Source organism: Aspergillus fijiensis (assembly GCF_003184825.1).
Source record: "Aspergillus fijiensis CBS 313.89 unplaced genomic scaffold BO72scaffold_15, whole genome shotgun sequence".
Taxonomy (NCBI): domain Eukaryota; kingdom Fungi; phylum Ascomycota; class Eurotiomycetes; order Eurotiales; family Aspergillaceae; genus Aspergillus; species Aspergillus fijiensis.
Genome location: NW_024468991.1, coordinates 287,633 through 311,551, shown reverse-complemented (window position 1 = coordinate 311,551; position 23,919 = coordinate 287,633). Strand labels below are relative to the sequence as shown.

The 23,919-nt window shown below is 54.2% G+C and overlaps 7 protein-coding genes across 7 annotated transcripts; 4 read left to right on the top strand and 3 right to left on the bottom strand.

Annotated features, from left to right (window-relative positions):
- Positions 1–163: 163 nt before the first annotated feature.
- BO72DRAFT_457487 (uncharacterized protein) lies at positions 164–2,036 on the top strand (the record flags this gene model as incomplete). Its single annotated transcript, XM_040946338.1, has 3 exons — positions 164–273; positions 325–875; positions 940–2,036. 3 exons carry the CDS (start codon positions 164–166, stop codon positions 2,034–2,036), a joined length of 1,758 nt encoding a protein of 585 aa, XP_040802909.1.
- Positions 2,037–2,163: 127 nt separating this feature from the next.
- BO72DRAFT_400955 (cytochrome P450) lies at positions 2,164–4,282 on the bottom strand. Its single transcript, XM_040942165.1, has 4 exons — positions 3,736–4,282; positions 3,135–3,676; positions 2,744–3,083; positions 2,164–2,677 (listed from the first exon to the last, which is right to left on the bottom strand). Exons 1-4 carry the CDS (start codon positions 3,992–3,994, stop codon positions 2,253–2,255), a joined length of 1,566 nt encoding a protein of 521 aa, XP_040802908.1. The 5' UTR covers positions 3,995–4,282; the 3' UTR covers positions 2,164–2,252.
- A 3,947-nt stretch (positions 4,283–8,229) lies between these two features.
- BO72DRAFT_374272 (4-hydroxybenzoate octaprenyltransferase) lies at positions 8,230–8,850 on the top strand (the record flags this gene model as incomplete). Its single annotated transcript, XM_040941125.1, has 1 exon — positions 8,230–8,850. A coding segment is annotated over one exon (621 nt), but the record flags the coding sequence as incomplete, so codon positions are not given.
- A 393-nt stretch (positions 8,851–9,243) lies between these two features.
- Positions 9,244–10,750, bottom strand: BO72DRAFT_60036 (uncharacterized protein). Its single transcript, XM_040950560.1, has 2 exons — positions 10,710–10,750; positions 9,244–10,636 (listed from the first exon to the last, which is right to left on the bottom strand). The coding sequence occupies exon 2, from the start codon at positions 10,462–10,464 to the stop codon at positions 9,343–9,345; it is 1,122 nt and encodes a 373-aa protein (XP_040802906.1). The 5' UTR covers positions 10,465–10,636; positions 10,710–10,750; the 3' UTR covers positions 9,244–9,342.
- A 1,025-nt stretch (positions 10,751–11,775) lies between these two features.
- On the bottom strand, positions 11,776–13,174 carry BO72DRAFT_467338 (uncharacterized protein; the record flags this gene model as incomplete). Its single annotated transcript, XM_040946828.1, has 5 exons — positions 11,776–12,250; positions 12,303–12,445; positions 12,508–12,726; positions 12,788–12,892; positions 12,974–13,174. The coding sequence occupies 5 exons, from the start codon at positions 13,172–13,174 to the stop codon at positions 11,776–11,778; spliced, it is 1,143 nt and encodes a 380-aa protein (XP_040802905.1).
- A 1,622-nt stretch (positions 13,175–14,796) lies between these two features.
- BO72DRAFT_374657 (GABA permease) lies at positions 14,797–16,665 on the top strand (the record flags this gene model as incomplete). Its single annotated transcript, XM_040941139.1, has 5 exons — positions 14,797–14,964; positions 15,057–15,127; positions 15,189–15,302; positions 15,370–15,452; positions 15,506–16,665. The coding sequence occupies 5 exons, from the start codon at positions 14,797–14,799 to the stop codon at positions 16,663–16,665; spliced, it is 1,596 nt and encodes a 531-aa protein (XP_040802904.1).
- A 660-nt stretch (positions 16,666–17,325) lies between these two features.
- On the top strand, positions 17,326–19,762 carry BO72DRAFT_60003 (putative carboxylesterase). The gene is made up of 3 exons (XM_040950559.1): positions 17,326–17,779; positions 17,849–18,196; positions 18,259–19,762. Exons 1-3 carry the CDS (start codon positions 17,540–17,542, stop codon positions 19,285–19,287), a joined length of 1,617 nt encoding a protein of 538 aa, XP_040802903.1. The 5' UTR covers positions 17,326–17,539; the 3' UTR covers positions 19,288–19,762.
- Positions 19,763–23,919: the final 4,157 nt, after the last annotated feature.

Here is a 23,919-nt window from a genome sequence, read left to right as displayed (position 1 = left end):
TTCGTTCCCCTCCCCGATAAGCCCGTGGGCCATGATACTGCCTCGCACGACTTCATGTTACATCGGCCGAGACGTGGGGCGAGTTAGTTATCGTTCAGTAGATAAGAAGACGCAGGCGCAATTGGACTTGTCAGAGACTCTTCACTATCATACCCAACCCACGATGTGGTCGAGTCTGAACATTCTTGCAGCGCTGGCCTTGGTGCCATTGAGCGCTGCCTTCAACAACCCCCCCGGGGTGGACATCTGGTGTGGCAAGGCCTATCGCGCGAGGTAAATCACCTCCATCAGTTTCTGTCTCCACCTACTGACCTTGTACTGCAGCAACGCCTCATTCAATCCGGGAGGATGGTTCGAAGAGCCTTCATACTCCGTGACGCCCCTACTCAACCTCAAGGTCCGACCCCGGATGAGCATCTATCTCTCCAACGACCCCAGCGGCAGTCTCCTGGTTGACACAAGCGTATCGCATCGCATCGGCGACCCCTTGCCCCTGACAGCAACAGCAAGCAGCAACCACAGCGCGCAGGCCTTGCACCTGCACATTGAGATCGGCGACACCAACGGGACAGCACTCACGTCCATCATCAACTACACCCTCCCACTGGACACGCGCAACAACGAGATCCCCATCCCATTGCAGGACCTTCCCGCCCGACTCCAGCCCTACACCGTGGCCGTCCACGCCACTCTGCCCTCGTCCAACGCAACAAGCAAGAACCCGACAACCTTCACCAAAAGCACCTCACTGTACCGCCTCCCCCGACGCACCGACGGGGGCAGCGCCACGCGCATCGACAACCTGTACGGGGGGTTAGCCTACCAAACCAGCACGGAAGAGAGCTGGACCTCGATCTTCCCCTACACCTACTACGGTACAGTCCAGCTCCCACTGCAGCTAACCCCAAGCCCCCACCACCAACTAACAACTCCCACCAGCCCAATGGACTCTCTACTGGGACACGAGCCCCACAACCCTAACAACCTTCACCTCGCAAAACTACAACGTAATCCACATCGTGCCAACGGGGCCCCTCTCGACAACCTCAAGCGCCTACCCGTGGACCACCCTGAACCCCTACCTCGCCCTCGCCGACCACACGCACCTGAAATTCCAATACGACCTCCTCTTCGACCCCACCAACACCAGCACCATGCTCACGCAAGCCCAAACCCTGCACACACACCCCTCCCTCCTCCTCTGGTACCTGGCTGACGAACCCGACGGCAAGGCCACCCCGCCCACCACCCTCACCACCGCCTCCACCACCCTCAAGACCCTGGACCCTTACCACCCGATCTCCCTCGCCCTCAACTGCGCCAACTTCTACTACGAAGAATACGCCTCCGCCGCCGACATAATCCTGTCGGACGTGTACCCGGTCGCGACGAACACGAGCTGGAGCAGCGTGTACGACACCCCGTGCAACGCGACCTACGGCTGCTGCGGGTGCGACGACTGCGCCGGAAAATTCGAGGACATCGCGACCCGGCTGGACACCTTCCGGGGCTTCGACGAGCTCGTCGGCTGGGAGAAGGTGCATTGGGCGGCGCCGCAGGCGTTTGGGAACGAGACGTTCTGGACGCGCTACCCGTCCGCGCGGGAGGAGGTGGTCATGAATCTGCTGGGTGTCAATCACGGGGCGATGGGGGTCGTGATGTGGGATTTCCCGACCTCCGCGGAAATCAGTGCCGTCACTGGGGAATTGGCGGGGGTGGTGACGAGCGCGGAGATCACGGGGTTTTTGGTGGGGACGGAGCGGAGGAGGGTTGAGGTCGGTGGGGAGGGAAGGGCGAGGGTGGATGTGGCGGGGTGGGTGGATTGGAGGGCCAAGAGGGCTTTGGTTAGTGTCGTTAATCTGAAGTATGAGGATACTATCGCGGAAGTGGTGGTTGGGGGTGCGGGGGATTGGGAGGTTAAAGCGGTCGAGAAGGTGGTTTGGGGAGAGGTGCAGTGGAGGGTCGGGGGGGGCAAGTTGGTCGTCGATGGGTTGGTGGGGTTGGAGGTTTCGTTGGTGATTGTGGAGCTGGTCTGAGGCTGTAATGGCGTTAAAGGTATAGTGACTATACATTCTTGAATGGTGACTGTTGATCAGAGAATTGACAATATTAAGACTAGGACTGAGTCGAACTGCCTTAGCACTAAGCATATACAAAAGTCATGGCCGTGTCATCAAGAGCATCATCTTTCGAGTCGCCCTGATACGTGAGTATATATATGAGAAAAGACTACCCGGATCATGTCCCTCAGGCTAGAGCACCTTCACCCGCACCCCCTGCGTGTCAGGCCGCACGTGCGGCAGGAACATGTCGCGGTAGAGTTCCACCGACTCGCGCCCCGTCTCATACAGCTCAAACTCGAACCGGCGGTAGATGTTCGCCAGCGCAATGTACATCTCCGCGTACGCGAGATTGATGCCCAGGCACGACCGAGTGCCGCGACCAAAGGCCACCATGTAGCGTGACAATTTGCGGCCGTCGGGCGCCACGGGGTCCCCGAGCCACCGCTCCGGCTTGTAGGTGAAGGAGTCGGGGAAGATCGCCTCGTCGTGGTGCACGGAGTAGATGTCCATGCTGATGGCAGTGTTCTTGGGGATCACCCACGACTTGTAGCTGAGCGTGAATTTGTCCGAGATGCGTGGACCGCGTTGTACAACACCGTAAGACAAACGGATGCCTGGATTTGTGAGCGAGGATACAGAGAAAGGCTGCACAGTGGCAAGTGGCAAGTGGGGGCACATACCCTCCTGGATACATCCCGTCAGGTACGGGAGTTTCTCCAGCTCCTGCAGAGGCGGCATGTTCGTGGGATCGGGGATCGCAGCCTTCAGCTCCTCGCGAAGGCGGTGATAGACTGAAGGCGTGCTCAGAATGTGGTAGCTGGCGACGGTCATCGCGAATCGCGTGGTGTCGAACCCGGCTCCAATGACAGTGAAAGCCTCATGATGCAGTCGCCGCAGGGTCTTGTCTTCGGGCGGCAGGTCCGAGTCCAGCAACGCGGCAAACACCGTGTTCCGATCGGCTTCCCGCGTTTTGCCCTGGGCTTTGATGGCGAGAATCTCCGCGATCTGGCTGGACATTTCCTGTTTCCCAGTCAGTATGCAACCGCACCCGTGGATTCACCGCAAACATACATGGTTGTAATGGTTCACCGACTTCATGCCCGGTTGGAACACCTCGACCACCTTTTCCGGAAGCGCATTCATGAGGGTGGACACCCAAGGGAAATGCGCGACCACGTGAACCACATCCAGCAGATCGACCATGGCCTGGATAAACTGCGAGCGGAAGTCGGGGGCTTCGATGAACTGGTACCCCCGGTTAAAGCAGTATTGGACGATGATGTCGGACGCAATGCATCCCCACATCCAGTCAAACCGCAGAACCTTTCCTGTGCCCTGATACTCCCGACGGAGCCGATTACAAAGTTTGTCCAGCTGCTCCTGCATCATGGGTGTGGCCTCGGTGATGGTGCGCTTCGAGAAGAACGCATTTAGAGCAACCCGTCGGCCGTGGTGCACATGGTGCTTGGGGGTTGGGAAGAGCCCAGTATCATTACCGAACCGATGCTGCCAGTGCTCGAGTTTGTCCCACGGCAAAGATTGGGAGTAGAGATCCTCGAAGAAAGAAGAATCCTGAATGTGAATTTCATTCGGGCTGATTCGTACGATGGGTCCTACAGCGAGCACGGTCAGCGGAGGGAATATTGACTTGAAGATATGCTCCAATACTAACCATACTGCTCGTGAAGCTTGCGGTAATGGAACAGAAACTGTCCTCCCGGGGACTTGAACACTTCGAAATATGTCTCATACCATTGGGTGAAGGCAGCGAGTTTGGGGCCCGGGAACTTGGCGAGCGGATGGAGGGTGATGCGATACAGCCCGAGAGCCAGGAAGTATACTAGGGAAAGAGTCGTGGTAATGCCACATAACAGGAGAGGGGAGTCTACAAGAGACTTCAAAGAGACCACCAAGTCTTGAACCACACCCATGGCGTCGGAGGACAGGGATCAAGCAGCAAACAGACAGAGGATACCAACAGAACACCAAGGGGGGAAGGGGGGTGGACCCGAGATTCTGGGACCAGGTGCAGATAAGTAATGTCGCGTCGCCAGGCAGGCGGACTGGCATCGAGGGCGTAGGCCCCGTCCAGTGGCAGCCGTCATCGATGACCCGAGGGATTGGATCATGAGTCTTCACACGGTCCCGATGGGTTGGCTTGGACAAGAAACGAACCACTTACACTAGTCATGCCCAGTCGTACATGCTCGATAAGTCAGTACTTAGAGTTGAGGGGGGGGGGTGGTTCCAATGCTCCTCGTCATCTCCTTCCCTTCCTTCCTTCGGTGGGCCAGGCCCGTGCGAACCATTGAAGCTGCCTACAAGGACTAGACCGCCGGGTCGGGAAAGGCTCTTTTGCTTTCGGACTCCAGTAATGATTTTGGCCGGGCTGCAGAATTATGCAGACAGCAGCAGTGCAGACAACGCAGTGCAGCCAGCACATTGCCTCGCCACCCGGGTTGTGGTTGGCTGCCAGCCCCAACAGTTGCTAGTATTATTGTGTCCACTTTGTCAATGGCTTGCCATTGGCACTGTGGCAGTTCCATTTGGGCAACCATCTACTCCGTACCATCTGGGCTTCCACTCCGATCTTCTTTCATCACCATTCACTGTGAGCGAGTGTATCTGCGAACCCTGCTCTGTAATGCAGGCAAGGCCAATGAGCGGAAGATTGATGCGGGCTGGGATGGGAAATAGCGATTGCCCTACTTTGTTAGTGGCGGACGCCGTCTCCCGTCATTCGCGTCAGTTGCTGTTCAGTCCCAATACGGTGGACGGCGGGCCCGGGGTATCGCATCCACTCTTCTGCACCGCACTGACTGACGGGTGCTAACTTGCTAAACTTGAGGGTACCGTTTCCGGCATAATCCAATATTGACACACTGCACGGCAGTCAGTCCAAAACAGAAGTTGGAGCAAATGGGTGTACCGGTAGATGCACAACAGACAGACGGGCTGAATAATTGTAGACTCTGCCGGGCGTGAATGCGTGAATGGTGCTCATCTCGATGATCGACTGCATTACCCATGACGGGTTCGAACAAGCACAGAATAATGCAATCTTGTCTCCTCGTCTCGAGCGGGCCCGCCCTTGAAGCTTCCATTCCTTCATCCCTTTTTCCTTGCCATTTTTTCTTTTTTCTTTCTTTTTTTTTTTTTTTTTTCCTTTTAGCTTTTTTTTTTTGATTTATTTTTTTTCTCCATCCTCCTCCTTCCCGTCAACCCCTCTCAGTCTCAGTTCAGTTCTATCCCCGCTGGCTGGATACGAAAGTGGAGACTGCACACTGGGACTAGCGCCGGTAAGAGAGGGCCAGCAGAAACTTGCAGAATTGCCGGAAAGTGCAGCAAGTGCAGCAAGTGCAGCCAGTGCAGCCAGTGCAGTGCGTAGCAACACAGCAGAACTGGTTTGTCGATTCCGGCGACGGGGGTCTGACTGGTTGCTTTCCCCCCTCATGGGCCCCATCGAACCATGAACTTTAATTGCTTCGCGGGTGCGACCAGACCAGAGACACTTGACTTTGACAGGACCGTCACCGTTTCATCCTCCCTGTTTGTCCCTCTCTAGTAGTCTCTACCCAGAGGAGAGTGGAGGGAGATGACTGAACCAGGCTTCACCAGACACTCAATGCCTGCGAGACTGCTGCAGTAATGACACACTGCCGAAGTCCATGTAGGGGAAAAATAACTGTCTTGCAGGAGGTGGGTGGGAAGTGGATGGATGGACCCGACTGGAAAGGCCCATGCAGAGACGGATGAGGGCCTACGAACCCACTCACTGAATTCACATCCGTCTTCCCCCCGAGGCAACCGGCGGATAACCACAGAACTCAGTAATTCTGGTACGGGTGGTAAGCTATTGCAAGGCGATCATGAGCAACTCCCCCGTGATGTGATGTTTTCTGTCCTGTATTTTGGGGAGAAGAAGGTTGCCCATCGCGGGTCCAGCGACACGCAATGGTCCGACCGATACTATTCCATAACCGGCAGGATCCTGACAGAACTCAAGGGGAGAGTCAGTTCGCAACCTTCAGCTGCATTGGCAGGAGTGTAAACTATATGAACGGGTGATGGAGGGAATTTGACCCACCCAATCACTCAGTCGGCGATGCGTGGTTTGACCACCGCCCAGCATTCCTTTCTCTCCCCCCTTCGATCGGCAGCAATAGTCATGCACCCACCGGAATAGTGTGGTCATGGCAGCAGCCGTCCCAGCAGCGCGTCCGCCTGCAGCAGCTCTTCAGTCCTGGGAACCCAACCAAATCTGGTTTTCCAGTCGAGTTCGATAAGAGCACGGCTTGCCAATCGAAATCTGGCCCATCGCTCAAGCCACGACCTTCATCTTTCCCAATGAGGCGTTCCCGCGAACAAAGGTTGAGGGAAATCGCCATTCACCGCTGCCTTCTCGCGCCAGACGTTGTGTAATCACTCCCGGACTGGAATAGGGATCTCGACGAACAGTCACGAATTGTAGCCAGAAAAATCATGAAACGCTGGATGGGATACCATCCATCCGATGGCGCAGAACACAAAAGGGAGCCAACCCCCTCCCCCTGCAGAGATCGGACGAGAACGCCAACGGTCGGCGGTCGGACTGGTTGCGAAGAGGCTTCCATGGTGGTTCGGCGACCACTAGAAGCCAGCTAGCAGGTTAGTCTAGCACCCATGTCGCCAACGGACAAGCCAACGAGGCGTGTCGTGCAGAGGCCCTGTCCACTTGCTCGGGCCCCCTGGCCTGCAGGGCCGGTGAATTAATCCCGGAGCCCGTCGGACACACACCCCCGTCTCGTCTCAGACTGTCGTTCTCCACGAGCACAAATCTTGATTGCGTGCATATTCTCACCTGGAGACTGGTAAGTGTTGCGTGGTTGAGCTAACAATTCAAAATCATGCTTTGATCCCGGTCGCATCGCCGCGCTTGTCCTCCCGAGACGAAGCCCCCGACCAGGGTAATGTCGACATATGGTATCGACCGTTTGGCGGACCATCTTTGTTTGTGGTCCAGGTGAGCAAGCAGGTGCGATATTAGCATGATTGCAGGCCACGAAGAACTCAGAGTATCATGGATAAGCTTCTCTGAACAGATATTAGCGGGGGTCGCCAGCAGAAGGATCTGGCGATCGGCTTGAGCCATTTACCTCGATCAATTCTTCAATGCTGTGGTCGCATTTTGACAATGTTGCTTGGTTGTCGGTCTCACGGCTATCACTGTTCCTGAACAGGACTCAGCGTTCATCGAGAGTAGTGCCTTTACTTCTGAAGGAATGTGGTGCAGCCTTCCTGGGTTCCTCGCAATGATGTTGGGAGAACCGCTCTCTTGCTTGTGAGGGTGTTATCGTGCTGTAAAATGATGAGATGGGCATGCGCCAGACAAGACAATCACATTTTCATCTGGACAGGCAATCGCAGGCGCGTTCTTGCTCGCGATCCGAATGCGCAAGTTGGTGGTACAGTAAGGAAGAGGAAGGGAGAGGTGGTCCGGGCGACTGGCCGTCAACAATGGTGGACACCGGAAATTTCAGGCTGGCGTCGAGCACTGCAAGTGGATGGAACTTCGTCTCTGCAAATGACTCAGCCAATAGTTCGACAGGCTGGAAAAAGAACCCCTTTCACTGCTGTCACACTGCTTCAGGTTCACTCTTCTTCAGCGTCATCTTGAGACACAAACATCGTGCTCCAAATCGATGTACAGTATGCACTGTACCAAAACCAAGTCAAGCACTACGATCGAAGTTTGATACCGGGATGATCCTCTTCATTTCAGGCTTTCAGGTTGTATTTCTCGATCGGAAAGTAGTTATTGGATTAAGCTTGGGGTCCGCCTCGGCGAAAAGTCAAGAGACTTCTCCTCAGGGTCGCGCAAGCAAGAATGTGTGACATTCAGATCTTGATCTGCGCCGGTGGTTCCATGATTGAGAGAAACATGTGAATTCGTCCTTGTTGAATTTCAGGTCTAGTGGAACAAGCCACCCTGAAAGACAATTCTACCAGAGGAGTATATCTAAGCGGCGAGCCTTTCGGCCTGTCGAGATTGACCGTTCGTCAACAGCATATCAGGAGTATGATTGCTATTTCTCACCATCAGATCATGCGCATGATTTTGTTCCATGGATGACAATGTCGCTCCCATCTTGGAGATTGTATCTCGAGTTCACGCGCCTGAAATCATCCTCTCGATGCAATTGTGATCTACCTGCCATGCGCTACCGGTGTCGTCCACGCTGCCGCTGTCTCCCACCGGCAGACCCTTCCTCTGTCCCTAGTACTTCAATGCCTGATCGGATGGCTCCCGATATCGGTGCTCCAGACGAGCTTCGCAAACACCATCAACGATATCCTCGACCAAGATCTGGACCGGAAGGTGTCTCGGTGCCGGAATCGGCCTCTGGCCCGGGGAGCTCTGTCCACGACCCAAGCCAGTCTCTTCGCTGCGATCCAAGCGGTAACGCTCGTTCTTCTCTCCATATGGGCTCTTCCCCGCGCCTCTCGCATCTATCCCATCGCCACTGTTGTCAGCAGCTGTATCTACCCCTTTGGGAAGCGCATCACCAACTATCCGCAGGCCATTCTCGGGGCCGTGTTCGCCGCAGGCTTTCTCTGGGGGTACGAGTCCACTGGGCTGCGCCTGGCATCCCAGGCTCCGATGGTGAAGATCTCCGCGGGCAGCATGATGGGTGTCCTGTGCTTGTGGGTCGTGATGCTCGACGTGATCTACGCATTTCAGGACGTCGCGGATGACCCCCGCGCCGGGGTGCGGAGCATGAGCGTGCGATTCCAGAACTCGAGTTGATGGCTCTTTACGGTCTTGGGGACCATGTACATGACATTTCTCTCGGTGACTGGAGTTGCTGCAAGTCTGGGCCGGAATTTTGTGGTTGTTGCCGGGTACGCGGCGACAACTTTGATCGTCAATCTGTGCTGGGTGGATGTCACGTCCAGGGCGAGTTGCCGGTGGCGATTCCAGAAGGGGTTTCCGTTGATGGCGGGGATTGTGTTCTTGGGACTGTTTGGGATTGCGTGTCAGAGGGGTTCGTAGGTGGCACAGCTGCTGCGTCAACATGTTCGGTGCCGGTGGAGGATACATGCACCTGCAGCTCTCTGCAACTGCGTTCCTGGTCTAGGGCAGCAATGGAAACAGAACTCTTTGAAATGCTATATACCTGTATCGCGAAACCAACCTGCACCATCGTATACAATCAGCACATATGCCATGCCACAACAGCCAACTCCTCTCCACCCGCCCCCAAACCCCTCTCATGAACCTGACATCAACCACCCAAACCTACCCTCTCACCCTCTTTCCCCTCAGAAACTCATAATCCGGCATGGCCTCCTCAACCGCGCGCTCCAACATCGCGGCAACCTCCTCCCCAAACTCCCCTCTCCACTTCTTAACCTCAGCGCGCACATCCACCGCGGCCGGCGTCTTCTCCTTCATCACGCCGGACGACCCCTCCAGCGTGGACAACATAATCCTAGCCGCAGCATAATAATCCCTCTGCTCCTGGGTCAGCACCCCCTCTTCCTCCTCCTTCTTGCCCCTGCGCTGATGCGGCTCGCCCACGCCCCACTCCCACTTGACCACCCCCTCGTCCAACCCAGCCAACCGACAAAACCGCCTCACCGCCGCCGGCTCATGAATCAAATCATGGGCATCAAGCAGCAGAACCTCCTCCCCGGGCTTCTGCCGCAGACACCACTCGACCAACCCCCTCGTCCACCGCAGGGACATATTGGTCGCCAGCGTGCCGCGCAGCGTCTCCTCGTCATCGACCAGATACCCGGTCTCGCCGACCTTGCGCATGGCGCGGTAGAAGCTCGGGAACGCGAGGGCCGGATGCCGGATGATGAAGGCCAGGCGCCAGGTGCGGAGGTATTCGTCGGGGAAGATGGTTTCGTTGCCTGAAGAAAACGTGGCGGTGGCGGTGGGGCCGTAGGTTTCGGGCAGGGGCAGACGGAAGAGGGTCTCGTCTGCTTCTCTTCTGTCCGCATCGTCCGAGGCCGACTCGTCTGGGTCGGTCGGGTGGAAGGAGACCGGGTTGGCGAACCAGAAGGCGTGTTCTTTGGCGAAGGCCCGTTTGCCGTTCGTGGCGGCCTCGGCGGAGAAGGCCTCCAGGGCATCGAAGCACGACTGGAAGACGGAGCGGACTTGCGCCACGGTGGCGGGGGGCCAGGTGGCCGCCGGGGTGGTCAGGACGCTGCTCTGCGCGGCGGCTGTGAAGGCATCGAAGAAGAAGTAGCCGCCTTTGTTGTTGGTGTGGAGGGCGGGTTGGGAGTGGATGTTGAGGACTTTGAGGAGCAGGTTGGAGGCGGTGCGCGGGACGCTGACCAGGAGGAGGCGTTGTTGGTCTGTGGGGTTGGTTTTGGTCATTTTTGTCTGTTTTGTTGGTGCTTGGGGTTCCATATTTGGGTCGGTTGTTTACAGGATCGCTGGATTGATACCCAGTGGGCGGGAGCTCGGGTCACAGGTTAAGCTTAAGTGAGGGTGTGGGCAATGAGAACCTCAGAAGATGAGGACATACCGGGGCCCGATGGCGTGATTTCAGCCTCTACTTATAGTTCTTTTAGCTTGGGGGCTTAGACTAGTTGGTTAGTGGTTGTTGATGGCGCATGGACTACTGGAGTATAGTCTGAGAGTATACACTATACCTTTAAAAAAAAAGCCCTCATTGTACAGTACACACAACCCCTCAATCGGCCCATCCTCTCGACGAACTCGCGAAACTTGCCTCCATCCCTGCTCGACCTCCGACAGTGGAGGCTCAACACGGGTAACAGGCTCGATCATTGGCTTGCAGTTGGCGATCGGCAAGGATTGTGGCTGTTAGGCTGTCAGAATTAGTAACGGTCTCGGTCGCTCGGCTTTAGGACTGTCCGATTAACAGCGAGAAAATACTCGGTAAATGTCAAGCACTGAGGGCTGGGATGTGGTGACAGATGCAGATCATCCCGGTCACGTCCTCACTAAACTTGTCCCAGTTGAGGCAGAAAGCGTAGAGGTCACCATGTCACTCGCGGGGATTGGTTGGGGTGGGGAGGATAGTGCTTGTCCGAGGTTTCACAAGATGAATGGAGATTGGACTGGGGTCTTGGTGGGTGGGTTCGACTCCGACGGAAGACTCAGGCCCGCACCAGTCGTTGAATGAGGGGGGTTGCAGTTCGAGTGGAACCGTGCATGTCAAGCTAGGGTAGGGTAGGATAGTCTAGGGGCTGGGAAAGCCTTAACCACCCTTTGGGGAAGAGATACACAAAGTGCTTATCAGTTGGTGTTTCATCTAGAAGAGCAAGCATTTGAAACTCTGCATCGTCGCATTACAATCAATGCATGCAGGATCAAGACCTGGCGAATCGGTTTGAACACTTGCTGGAACATAACCGGGTTTTCACATCATGTTGAACTTGATGACATGAAGATTGCGTCTGGTCCGAACGACATACCGTACATCTAGGCTGATTGTTGCACAGCTCTACCGTTGCTACGTTTCCTGGTCCTTGGAGACGGCAACGGTGAAACCGCCTTCTGCTTCTATTACCGCTCTCGGCTTATCCAGATACCATTCTGCGCGATTGCAACTTTGCATGCCTGGATTTCAAAGTCCATTTTGAGCTTAGACGAAACGGACGAACCTGCGGCTCAAGGCTGGACGCTATAGCATGACACTTACTTCAGCGGTTCACCTGCGCACCAAAAGTCCGGATCCACGACCAGAAAGAATCATACATCGGTTGTTGACTTCACAGCTCCTCCCCCCCTTTCATCAAGCTCAATACTCTCCCTCGTCACAGAGATCTGGACACTTTTCATAATAGCGTTGGTCCGTTTTAGCAGACACGGAGTCTTAGATGATGAAGCCGAGGCCGATGTACCTTGCAGGATTGGCTCGCGGTCCGTACCATTCCTCCTTGGCTGAAGAGATGGGTCTTTGATGTGGCGCGACAACTTCCACGCCGTGGGCGCTGTTGGCCCACTGTTACTGTGAGATCCTGATATTTCTTCTGTGTAGGCGAAGCCTTGGTCGTCTTCGTACACCGCGACAAACAGCTTGAGAGACGATATTGTTAAGAGTACGATGCTGAGGCTCATATGAAGCTCTGCGGTAGTGGTGGCGTAGGCTCCAAGGAGGGTAGGATCGGACGAACGGATCTGTCTCTGAACGAAATACAAGTGGACAGCGGAGAGAGGGATCAGTCTGTATAAAAGTATAAGCGGAGTGTGCTTCAAAGAAAAGACGATCCACGGACATAATGCGAAAGCTGAGGATACCCAAGACTATCATCTTTTTCCTTGGGGATATCTGGACATTCAGGATGATCCCCACCGGGTAGGACAGAATGAACGCTTCGAGAATTATGTCGAGCGCACTGATTGCTCGCCAGCGTGGCAGCTATTAAGAGTATCCAGTTAGTATTCATTTATCCCACACTATTCCAATCATACTCGACTCACAAGGCCTGGACATTCGTGGTCGATGTCGACCCAAGGATCGCTACTGCATCGAATGGCTAACAGGAGCATTGCCAGAAGCGTCCACAAGGTACATGCCACCAGAATAGACTTGATCATCCATTTGGTCCGAGGCAACGAGAGGTTTTGGTAGAACAGCATTGTGCATATCTTCGATAGCCCTAGGATGAGCACATACAATAGGTCTGCTGCATAGCCGGCCTGGTGCTCAAGAGACGTGGGGGTTAGTCACGATACTGATAGAGCACAGATGTGTACGTACCTTGAGCATAGAGGAGGAGTCCGCAGAACGAAGTATATCTTTCGACTGGCCCCACCCAAAGTGAACTTGGACCAGCACCAAAGACACTTGCACGCAGGCGCATGCCTAAGGGAGTTGAATCTCAGTCAGCGAGCCAGCGGGACAGGAGCTTCCGGCGGGGTTGTTTCAGCATAGCTGCAACCTTACCACAACTACAAACAGAACATAATCATCACGTAAGAGAATGCTTCGCTTCGAGGATGCGAACATCCGGATTCCGAGGGACGCCAAGACGAGAAAGAGTCCCAGGGAAGTGATGATGACAATCAGGCCGTTGTGATTATGCTCGTTTTCTTCGGTCAGGGGAGAAGAAACCCCGGGCGGCAGGGACGAGGAGCGAGTGGCCATCGGGGAGGAAGCTATTGCGAACTCAAGCTGAAGAACTGGAAGAACGGAGGTTGCATCGCTAGGACGAGTATATCAACAGGCACCTCCAAGAGGAGGGACTGTATTGAAGCATGTTGAAGGAGACCAGCAACGTATTGAGAGCATGAAGATCAGCCTGGCTGGCGACGCTAATGACTTCTTCTCATCATCTTTTTGCTTTTGCTCCTCTAGGAAATCGCGAGGTGCGACTGAGCAGAGATGACCCTTGCAACCCTGTCTGACACCCTGCCATGGTTGCTACCTTTGGCGCCTATCGGCTGTCTGCATCACCGCCTTCGAGGATTTCTTCCTGATGAAGCTGAACGTACATTCGGGGAAATTGGTCCAGATTTTGATCCCTTTCCCGCAATGGACAGGCGGCCCTGCTCTCTCGGACAATAGCTAGCGTGGCTTTATGCATACTTTGCCACTTGACCACCGGTCGCAAATCATGAAACCGAAGGTACATGAGGGCAGTCTAACGCCATCGCATATCCCTTGAGGAATTGGAAAACCGACTGGACGAAACCTCTTATTGACTTGTTCAATCTCGTCAATTCCGCCGAGGCAGCGCTCGTCCACTCATGAGTTCCCGTGTCACTCAGGCTTGACTGACGTGATGGGAAATGATGACTGCCGTCGTCCTAAGGCCCAAACCTCGTATTTCATCTATCGGAATGTCTCGGGGTGTAGTATCAGCCACGATTGTGGCCTTGTATGATGCTTCCACGGCAGTCCCCAGGCTGCAATTGTAGATTCAAGCCGGTCACAGCCAGATGAGCTTCCTTGATGTGCCAAACACCGGGCGTGTCTCGTAGTGGTGACAAGAGAGAGAGACCAATTGGAATTGCGTGGCCAAAAGTACGTTACACGACATTCCAGCGCGTTGCCGACCTCGTTTTCCCTCCCGCCATGAGATGGGCTCACGTGGTGGTGGTGTCAAGCATGTTTTTCCTCCGTTGTGTTCTGCACCGGTCGGTATCCCCAATTCAACCATTCCGATGGAAGAGGGAGAAGGAGAGGAGTGACTTGCCGTCTAGGCTGCCGATCGAGTGGCGGAAACGATTCTTGTAGCTTGGTTACACACCTGTACACACCAGATCAGCACGTTGCAATAAAGTCCAGCTGGGGCATGTCAGAAATGGCCCAGGGTGCATAAGCCTGGAAGCAAGACCGAGGTTCCACGGGAGGAATGACGGAAGACATGCTTGACATCGATGAAAGGGGGCGGGGTACTGTAACGGTCGGGTGAATATGTGTAGTGTACTGTATCTGTGGAGATAGAATCCGGAAGAAAAAAAAGAAAAAAAGAAAAACCAATGATGGGATTGAGAACAAATTGAAGGAATACACAGAGAGAGAGCCTGGAGTTTGTTTTGAGAAAGGGGAAAGAGAGGGAGATCATCCGTAGACACATCCCTGTCCATACAAACAAAACAACCACTTACTCTCACTCACCCACGCCGCTTTCCCTTTCCTACTCCCTCTCACGTTGCACAACAACTGGGCTTTACCTATCGGCTGCCCCTTTTCCATCCCTGTCACGGCCTTTGCCGTTCAGTCCTGAGTCTCATCCTCACCCTTCCTACTGTCTATCTACAATCATGGCTACAGCGTCTGCAGGTCTCTCCAATTCGCGAAAGGGAGAGGATCTGATCACGGCGACAGGATGCCACCCTCTCGAGATTCCCACGGAAGATAAAGATGGAGAGATGGGCACCCGGCACGACCACACTGATATGACCCGCATGGGCAAGGCCCAGGAATTCAAGGTTGGTAGCTGACAGCTGACCTGCACTGCTCATCTTTCGAGTACCCGTAATGATAGAGCCGATTGGACCGTTGACACCATATCTCATATTAGAGGAATCTCCGACCGCTGGCTGCTCTCAGTTTTGCATCGGTCCTTCAGGCCACCTGGGAATTTATCCTGATGTACGAACGCCTAGGCAGCGATCCTTTCGAAGGCAGACCTAATAGTGATACCTTCTGACAGATCGAATACACAAGGCCTTGAGAATGGGGGAATGGCCGGGTTGGTCTGGACCTATGTGTGGACCTTTGTTGGTTTTGGCTTCATCATCGTTTCGCTGTCGGAAATGGCATCCATGTCAGTCACGCCTTTATTTCGCAAGGATTTAGGAGATGCGATCTAATATACCTCGCTGGAAGTATAGGGCTCCCACGTCTGGAGGACAATACCACTGGGTTTCAGAGTTTGCCTCCCCACGCTACCAAAAGTTCTTGAGCTATTTGACCGGTCTGCAACACCTCTTACCATGGATGTCTGGTTTGTCTCACTAACTTGCATAGGGTGGATGTCTGTGCTGGCATGGCAGGCGGGTGCAGCATCTGGATCCTTCCTCACCGGCACTATCATCCAGGGCCTGATCAGCGTACACAATCCGAAATACGAACCCACAAGATGGCAAGGTACGCTCTTTGTCTTTGCCATGATCTTAGTGATCTACTTCTTCAATGTCTATGCAGCGAGCTGGATGCCCCGGATCCAGAATGTACTGCTCGCTCTGCATACCCTCTGCTGGGTGATTGTAGTTGTCGTTCTCTGGGCCATGGCCCCTCGCCAATCTGCCAGTGCTGTGTTTACAGAGATCAAGACATATAGTGGGTGGCATAATGCGGGGCTGGCACTCATGATTGGACAAATCTCCGCCATCTATGGGTCGCTTAGCTCTGATGCCACGGCCCACATGTCCGAGGAGGTCCGCGATGCCGGTCGTTATGTGCCTCTAGCCATCGTTGGTGGATATTTCAGCAATGGAATCCTGGCGCTCATCACTGTGATCACCCTGATGTTTGCCATGCCATCGGTCGAGGATGCATTGAATGATCCAACAGGCTTTCCATTCATTTACGTGTTCAAACAGGCCGTCTCCACAGCGGGCGTCAATGGGTTAACGGCCATCATACTTATCCCGGTCATCTTCAGCAACATCCTTTTCAATGCCTCGACGGCCCGTCAGACGTATGCCTTCGCTCGAGACAAGGGATTGCCCTTTGCAAGTTGGATCTCGCATGTGAACCAGAGCTACAAGCTACCGGTCAATGCCATCGCACTGTCGTGTATCGTCAGCGGCCTTCTTTCTCTCATCAATATCGGCTCCGACACGGCATTCAATGCGATCATATCGCTGAACGTTGCAGCCCTCATGTGGACCTATGCAATTTCAATCAGCTGTGTGATGTATCGCAAGATCTACCTTCCCAATACACTACCGCACCGCCGGTGGAGTCTAGGCCGACATGGTCTATGGGTGAATGCCACCGGTCTGGTGTATGTTCTGTTTGCGCTATTCTGGTCATTCTGGCCCCCGGAAATCCCGGTCACCTTGAAGAACTTCAACTGGAGCATTGTCCTGTTTATCGGAGTGTTTCTGATCAGCGTTGCAATGTACATATTTCAGGGAAGGTGGGTTTACAAAGGGCCTGTTGTGGATGTCAAACGGTTGTGAATCGTCTTTGTCCCTTGGAGCGATCACTTTGAGCATCTTCTTGGCGCAGACACTCTGTTGACTATTTTCGGACAATACTGTTCATGAGAAACAACTTTCGCAGCGGCTATTTAATTGTGCGGGGATGGTGGCTCACGTGCTTGTGTCCATCGCTATCCCTGTTGACTTTACCCCTCACTTCTACCATCTACGCCAATCAATTGACGCGCTGCCTCGGGCCAACTCTCTCATGTTTAAGGTGAGATCGTAAGCACCATCAGTTGTCTCTCGCATTATGAAACATCGATATTGCTACAATCACTCAAGCCTGCAGACTCCTTGCGGTATCCGAAGGTTCACCCTCGGTAAATGCGGGAGCGAACCCCGAGACGAGACCCTCTATTTAGCCTTAAATCCTTTGATGAAGTCATCAGGGTCGGGCCTTGAATCTTCGGGCCAACAATAGCACACCTAGATACTTTGTGCCGTCATCTAAAGCTTATGTTTCAATGTATTCCAATCGGTCGTCCTTCGAGCCCAATCACCTTTTCCAGATGGCATTGTTTGCGCAGGATCGGGGCCCATTCGCCTCCTTCCGGTCTCTTTCCTCGTTCTAAACCCTTTTCAATTAAGCCGACCCCTCGCATGTCTAGACGTTCCGATTCCTGGATAATTGAACCAGTCCCCCCACAAAACCTGCAGGGTGCTTTAAACCGGCAAAATTCTTCGGCCTGGTAATATAGCTCTTCTGCACACCCCGCACGATGCGGGAAAAGTGGTGATGATGAAGAAGAAGCGGACGGCTACATAAAGTCAACCCCATGGTGGAGCATATTTTGCAACAGAGTGCGCTGTTCCCTTCGCCGTGCAAACCTAATAGACGTTCTGCAACAATATGAGGCTTTTTGTCTTGTTGACCTTCGTCTCCCAGATCGCTAGCGCGTTACCCAGCTCTGCGGATGGCGCTTCAGCTCCCACTGTTGACCTTGGATACTCCAAGTATCAAGGTGCCCGTCTCGCGGGAGGAGTAGATCAATTCTTGGGTATGCGCTATGCTGCTCCTCCCTTGGGAGATCTTAGATTTCGAGCGCCCCAAGATCCCATGACGAATGCCACATTACAGACGGCCACTGAGGTATATTCCACTCCATTCACTACATCCAAATGGCTTTGCTCTTCCCCCGGTACTAATCGAGAAAGTTAGTATGGGCCAATTTGCATTGGTGTCGATCAAGACAATTCCCCCGCTGACTGGACGGAGGATTGTCTCTTCATCAACGTTTTCAAGCCTTCGACAGCTACGCCACAATCGAAGCTGCCCGTATGGTTCTTTATCCAGGGCGGAGGGTACGCACAGAACTCCAATTCCAATTACAATGGCACGGCCGTCGTGGAGGAATCTGGTCACGGACTGGTGTTTGTCACGCTCAATTATCGCGTCGGAGCTTTGGGCTTCCTGGCCAGCGAAGAAGTGCGGAAGCACGGTGACTTGAATGTGGGTTTGTTGGATCAACGCAAGGCTATGCATTGGATCAAAAAGCATATCGCATCAGTACGTACCCCGTATTTCCCAGGCATTTGCGGGGGCCACCAGTTAAGACTAACAAAGAATAGTTTGGCGGAGATCCAGACCACATTGTGATCCACGGTGTCTCTGCGGGCGCAGGATCCGTGGCCTTCCACCTCACGGCATTCGGAGGAAAGGATGAGAAGCTATTTGTGGGCGCTGTGGCTGAATCATCGTTCTGGCCCACCCAGCGCACGGTCGCAGAGATGGAATTCCAGTACGAGCGGTTTGTCAATGACACTGGCTGTTCCAAGGCGACGAATTCTCTTCAATGTCTCCGAGACCTCGACATCGCGACCATCCAAGGTGCCAATACGGCTTCACCCTTCCCAGGAGGCAGCAGTAGCCCCCTTCCCGACTGGTACTGGCTACCAGTGACCGATGGCAACTTGGTTCCGGAGCTTCTGTACGATGCCTTCAAGAAGGGGAACTTCATCAGGGTCCCGGCACTGGTGGGTGACGACACGGACGAAGGCTCGAATTTCGCCTACAACGCTAGCACTCGCTCTGATGTGTCGCAGTTCTTCAAGAACAACTACCCTCACCTGACCGCGGCAGAGCTGGACAGAATACTGGAGGCCTATCCGCAAACTAGCCCGTTACCCAAGCATGGAGCCTGGTTCCGAACCTCGTCCGATGCTTATGGGGATGCATGCTTCACGTGCCCCGGTAACCATTTGACCGCATCCGTTGCCAAGCACCTCCCGCACTCGACGTGGAACTACCGGGTCAATATCCTCGACCAGTCGAACCTAGCTGGCGGCATAGGAGTCCCGCATACCTTTGAGCTACCAGCCATCTTTGGTGCGGGCAGCACCGGGGCGCTCAGTAGCACGTCTTCGTATCTCAGCTACAATGCTGGGATTATCCCGGTGACCATGCACTACTTTATCAGTTTTGCCATGAAGCTCGATCCGAATCCTCTCCGATATAGCGGTGCGCCGGAGTGGAACACCTGGGGCAGTGGGTCACGTCTGCGGCTGCAGACAAACAGCACTGCGATGGAGGAGGTGCCTGCAGTCTCGGTGCAGCGCTGTCAGTTGTGGGAGGATTTGAGCGGCACAACCGAAGTTTAACTGGGATGCGACGTAGAGAATTCGTCGTCATAGACAAACGTAGAACATCTCTGCATGTGTCTTTCAATACAAGTTGATGTGAGATGCATGGCATATCATTTGGGCTGTATCACTTTCATCCTAAATTCTAAACAAGGTGTTATCAGATGCTTGGCGCTCGTAATGGGAACGCCTCCAAATGCCAATCCCTCAGCCTTACGTCGCGACGATCGCCTTTTTGTCCCGTGTTTTGTCCCGTCTCTTTTCTGCCATCTTCCTTCCACCTCTCGTACTTTGATACTTTCTGCTAAACTTCTCTACTTTCGAGATACTACTACTTATACACTGCACAGCTCGTTCCCCATCCAGTGCGCGAAGATGAGTGCAGAGACCACGATTGCAGTTCCCCCGCCGCCCGACCAGCCGGACCCCACCGACCGTGACGTCACCGATAAGGAGCAACACGCCGCCCAAACAATCCAGGTTCGATCAAACTTCAATGTTCTCAGAACTTTGTCTGCGTCGCTGACCTACTTCTCTACTCAAGAGAGTATACCGGGGCTATCGTACGCGGAGAGAGTTACGCGGGCTCGGACTCTCGCAGCACTCACAGAACACATCGCGACTGATCGAGGTAAAATCCCCCCGACCGCATTCCCCGCCTCTTATTCCCCTCGTCGCTGACCCAACCATCCTCAAAAGGCCGTCAAAGAAGCCGAATGGCGTCAGATACACCGACCGTCCGCGCCCGAGGACACCAGCGATCTCGACAGCGCCGCCCATGCGCGTAAGAACTGGCTCCGGGCCGTCAGCGTGGCCAAGCGAGCCGGGGGCGACGATGACGACGACCTCCTGCCCGCGCTCCCCGACGAGCCCGCCTCAACCACAACCTCCGCTCAGCATGAGTCTCGCACCTCCACCAGTGCCAGCAACAGCCACGGGCCACAGATACACCACGACCTCCCCGCCGGCACAATTGCCAAGATGATGGACCTCCAATACTTCCTGGAGATGGTCGACCTGAAACACCGCCACGGCAGCAACCTGCGCGTCTACCACATGTACTGGAAGACCTCGCCCACGCAGCAGAACTTCTTCTACTGGCTCGACCACGGCGAGGGCAAGGACCTCGATCTCCCGCAGTGTCCGCGCGAGAAGCTCGAGCGCCAGCAGGTGCGCTACCTGAGCCGCGAGGAGCGCATGAACTACCTCGTGTCCGTCGACACGGCGGGGCGGTTCCGCTGGGCGAGGAACAACGAGCTCGTGTGGACGGACAGTAAGCGGTTCAAGGATAGCCTGCATGGCGTGGTGCCGGTCGAGGAGAACGCGCCCCGGTTCAAGGGGAATGATGCTGCTGCCGATGGCGAGGCGTCGTTTGGAACATCATCGTCGTCGTCGTCCTCACTCTCGTCGCTCTCGTCGTCAGACTTCAGTACCACGGAGAGTGTGCACGATGATACGATCGGGAAGCATGATACCGATCAGTACAAGGCGGCCAAGGTGGCGAAGAAGTTCGTGCACACCACGCCGGCGACGATGTTGAATGCGCTAAAGGGGAAGTCGTCCAAACGAAAGGAGGATATGTGGATTTTCGTCAGTCACCCTCTTTTTTTTAAAATTGTCTTGCATCACAGTCATTGACAGGGTCTTACCGATGTAGGTGGCCGATACCTCCTTCCGGCTCTTCGTCGGCATCAAAGAGTCCGGCGCATTCCAGCACTCATCATTTCTCCGGGGCGCCCGCATCGCGGCCGCCGGGTTAATCAAGATACGCAACGGCCAACTGCGGAGTCTGGCACCCCTCAGGTAAATTTCCACCATCACACTCACCAATATCCGACCGACCAGAGTGAAGAGCTAAACCCAACCGTAGTGGCCACTACCGCCCGCCCGCCGCCAACTTCCGCGCCTTCGTGCACTCCCTGCAGGACCAAGGCGTCGACATGTCAGGCGTCTCCATCAGCAAGTCGTACGCCGTGTTGCTCGGCATTGAGGGCTACACGCGCACCAAGCGCAAGGTTCGGGCGCTGCACGAGAAGGCGGATGAGACGAAACACAAGCTTCTGCGCAAGCGGAGGGAGAAGGCCGAGGCGCACGAGCGCGGGGAGGAGACGATCAACAAATCCGATCAGCCAGGGGACGGGGTGCAGAACCGTGCAGGAGGTGCTGAGGTGCAGCCGGAGAGTAAGCCTCGCACGATGAATTTGCCCATTCGGCAGAAGTCCTTCCCGGCCGCGTGAGGGTGCCTTTTCTGTTTGTGGGCTGTGTACGCTTTGTTTGTTATGGCTTCTTTTCACTAGCAGCCTTCTTGATGATTGTGTACTTTCTTATGTGACACTCCTTATACCCCTACCTAGGAATAATACAGGCCTTGAGATTCTGGACACGCTTCTGGTTGCAATGGTTATTCTCTTCGCGTGGCCACTATGGAGGATAGGTGGTGGCCTATGCTATGCATGAACCTACTTTAGTGACTATCTCTGTAAATTAGCTCTTTTGTGTCTGATCGGAAGGAGATTTGCAAATATATCCTGGTTTGGCGGCGAATTGATAGCAAATTCGCAAGATATATAGTTTGCAAGTCCCACGGCTAGACAACACATTTCCACTACCGTGCCTATCGAGCAAGGTTCACTACCCTTCGCAATTGTATGCTTCGTTCTAACTTCTAATCCAGCAGTTACTACAAGACACGAAAAGTCCTCTGCGCTTCACTTAGACTCAAATGATAGTTCAGGAATTTGTCGACTGATGCCAGACATGAACCTGGCGGCGAGGTCACGTGCATCGTCCGGCTAAGGGAAAGGGAGCAGTTCCGCCCGCGGAATGTTGGTTTTCCACAAATCTGCAGTAATGTACAGTACTCGTCAACATCCTGGCAAAAGTCCAACAGTCAGGTCCTACTCGAGACCAAGACTTGTGTCTTTGGTGACGGTGGAGCTTGTCTACATACGAGAATTCAGGAATGCAAAGGGGGGGATGAATTGAGCCGGTGGGTCTCCATACGTGTGTGTGAGTGTGTGTGCTCTTGTCTGGTCTCGAGTTCCGTTGGATCTCCACTGCCTGGAATGTTAGCTGATTCGATCTAGTAATCTTTGTGTGTGGTGGCTGCAGGGCCTTTGCTTTTCCGAATCAGCACTTCACTGCTTTCCAGCCTCAAGAAGGCTTCATATCTGACAACTACGATTATGTCTCTGTGACAACGCTGTACCCTGATTAGCATGGGAGTACAGTACATGCCCATATTCGATTCAAATTTCCGCCCAGAATGCTCCGACCAGCGCATGAAAAGATCACGGGGCGAATGTGGCATGTGTACGAGAGGGGTAATCTGAGACATGGCCGGCTAGTGCCTACCTAGAAGGGCATTGGAGCCGGCGCAAACCTGGTCGGTCGATGTAACCCATCATCCTGGAAGCAAGGAGATGGGGCTTCTCTGTGCCACTTGGCTCGACTAGTAGTGCTTTCTTTCCTTTGTCGGGAATGTCGAACTGGGGCCAGAATTTCCGGTTATCAATCACCGCGTGGTGTGCAGCTGTCATGATCGTTCCAGGTTATCTGATCGACCGCTTTGCGTTTAGGCCGGCCATTTCCAAATCTTCTTTGCAGCTGGTTCGCTTCCTGGTATTCACTAACACCTCGAGCTTCCTTATGCCACCTGGAAGGCATTGCTCCGGATGATTCGGCTATGGAGCTTAATCGAGTGCGGCCATTTCCTCGCCCGTGGAACATGGTCCTTCGCCGGCGAAGGAGAAATTAATCGCGCAGTCATGCATTAGTTGACAGCCAAGCGTGGAGTCCATGAACACTTGGCAGATGATAAGCCTGGCCAAGAGGACGAGCTGGGAAAAGTCATTACTTTGCACAGCTCCACGACGTGCGTCCTTTCCGGACTCTCATCGCGCTATGCTGAAAAAAGGTGCACCTTGCGAGATTATCTGATCCGCTGGGACCATAGACGTAGACGACAATTATGGATTTGCTGCGACTTCGCCCGGCTGGCTCCCCACCTCAGCCTTATATCCCCAAACGGCTCGACAAGCGTTTCTTGATCTGCGCTGGATCGTATGGCATCAGAAAAATCTGCTCAGCCCTACGCCTTGTAGGGCTGAAGAGCGGCATCAAATTCACAGGGGCTTTTTTGTGTTGTGTTTGGGTGATAATCTTTGACATCGGCGGGATCTGATAAGAACACAGAAAACCTAATGCACTTTTCCCCCCTTCCAATGGTCTGATCGGTTCGCTACCACGACTAAAATCACGCCGTGGAGAAATTTGCAGCACGGACGAGTTGAGTCGAGTTATCTTATGCGGCAGCACCTTGTCATTTCCGAACCTATTCCGGAGGGTCCGGTGGTTTGGAACGTCATCCTCGTCGACAATCAATCAGATAATATGGCAATTTAGTTGGTGAGATTATCTGCACCACGGAATTGTCGTCTTTGATTCGAGGTTTCCCCTCCACCGAGACCCTCACCTGCAAAACTAGTCTAGAATGCACCCACGGGCGAGGGGAGGGCGATGGCTGACCACCTAACCCTTTTGGCCCGTATCCCCCTCATGATCGGGACAAACTAGCCGAACGCTTAGCCGACCACATTCCAGCATTGGCCGAAAGGTGGATACGGACCGCACAAGAACATGACCGCACAA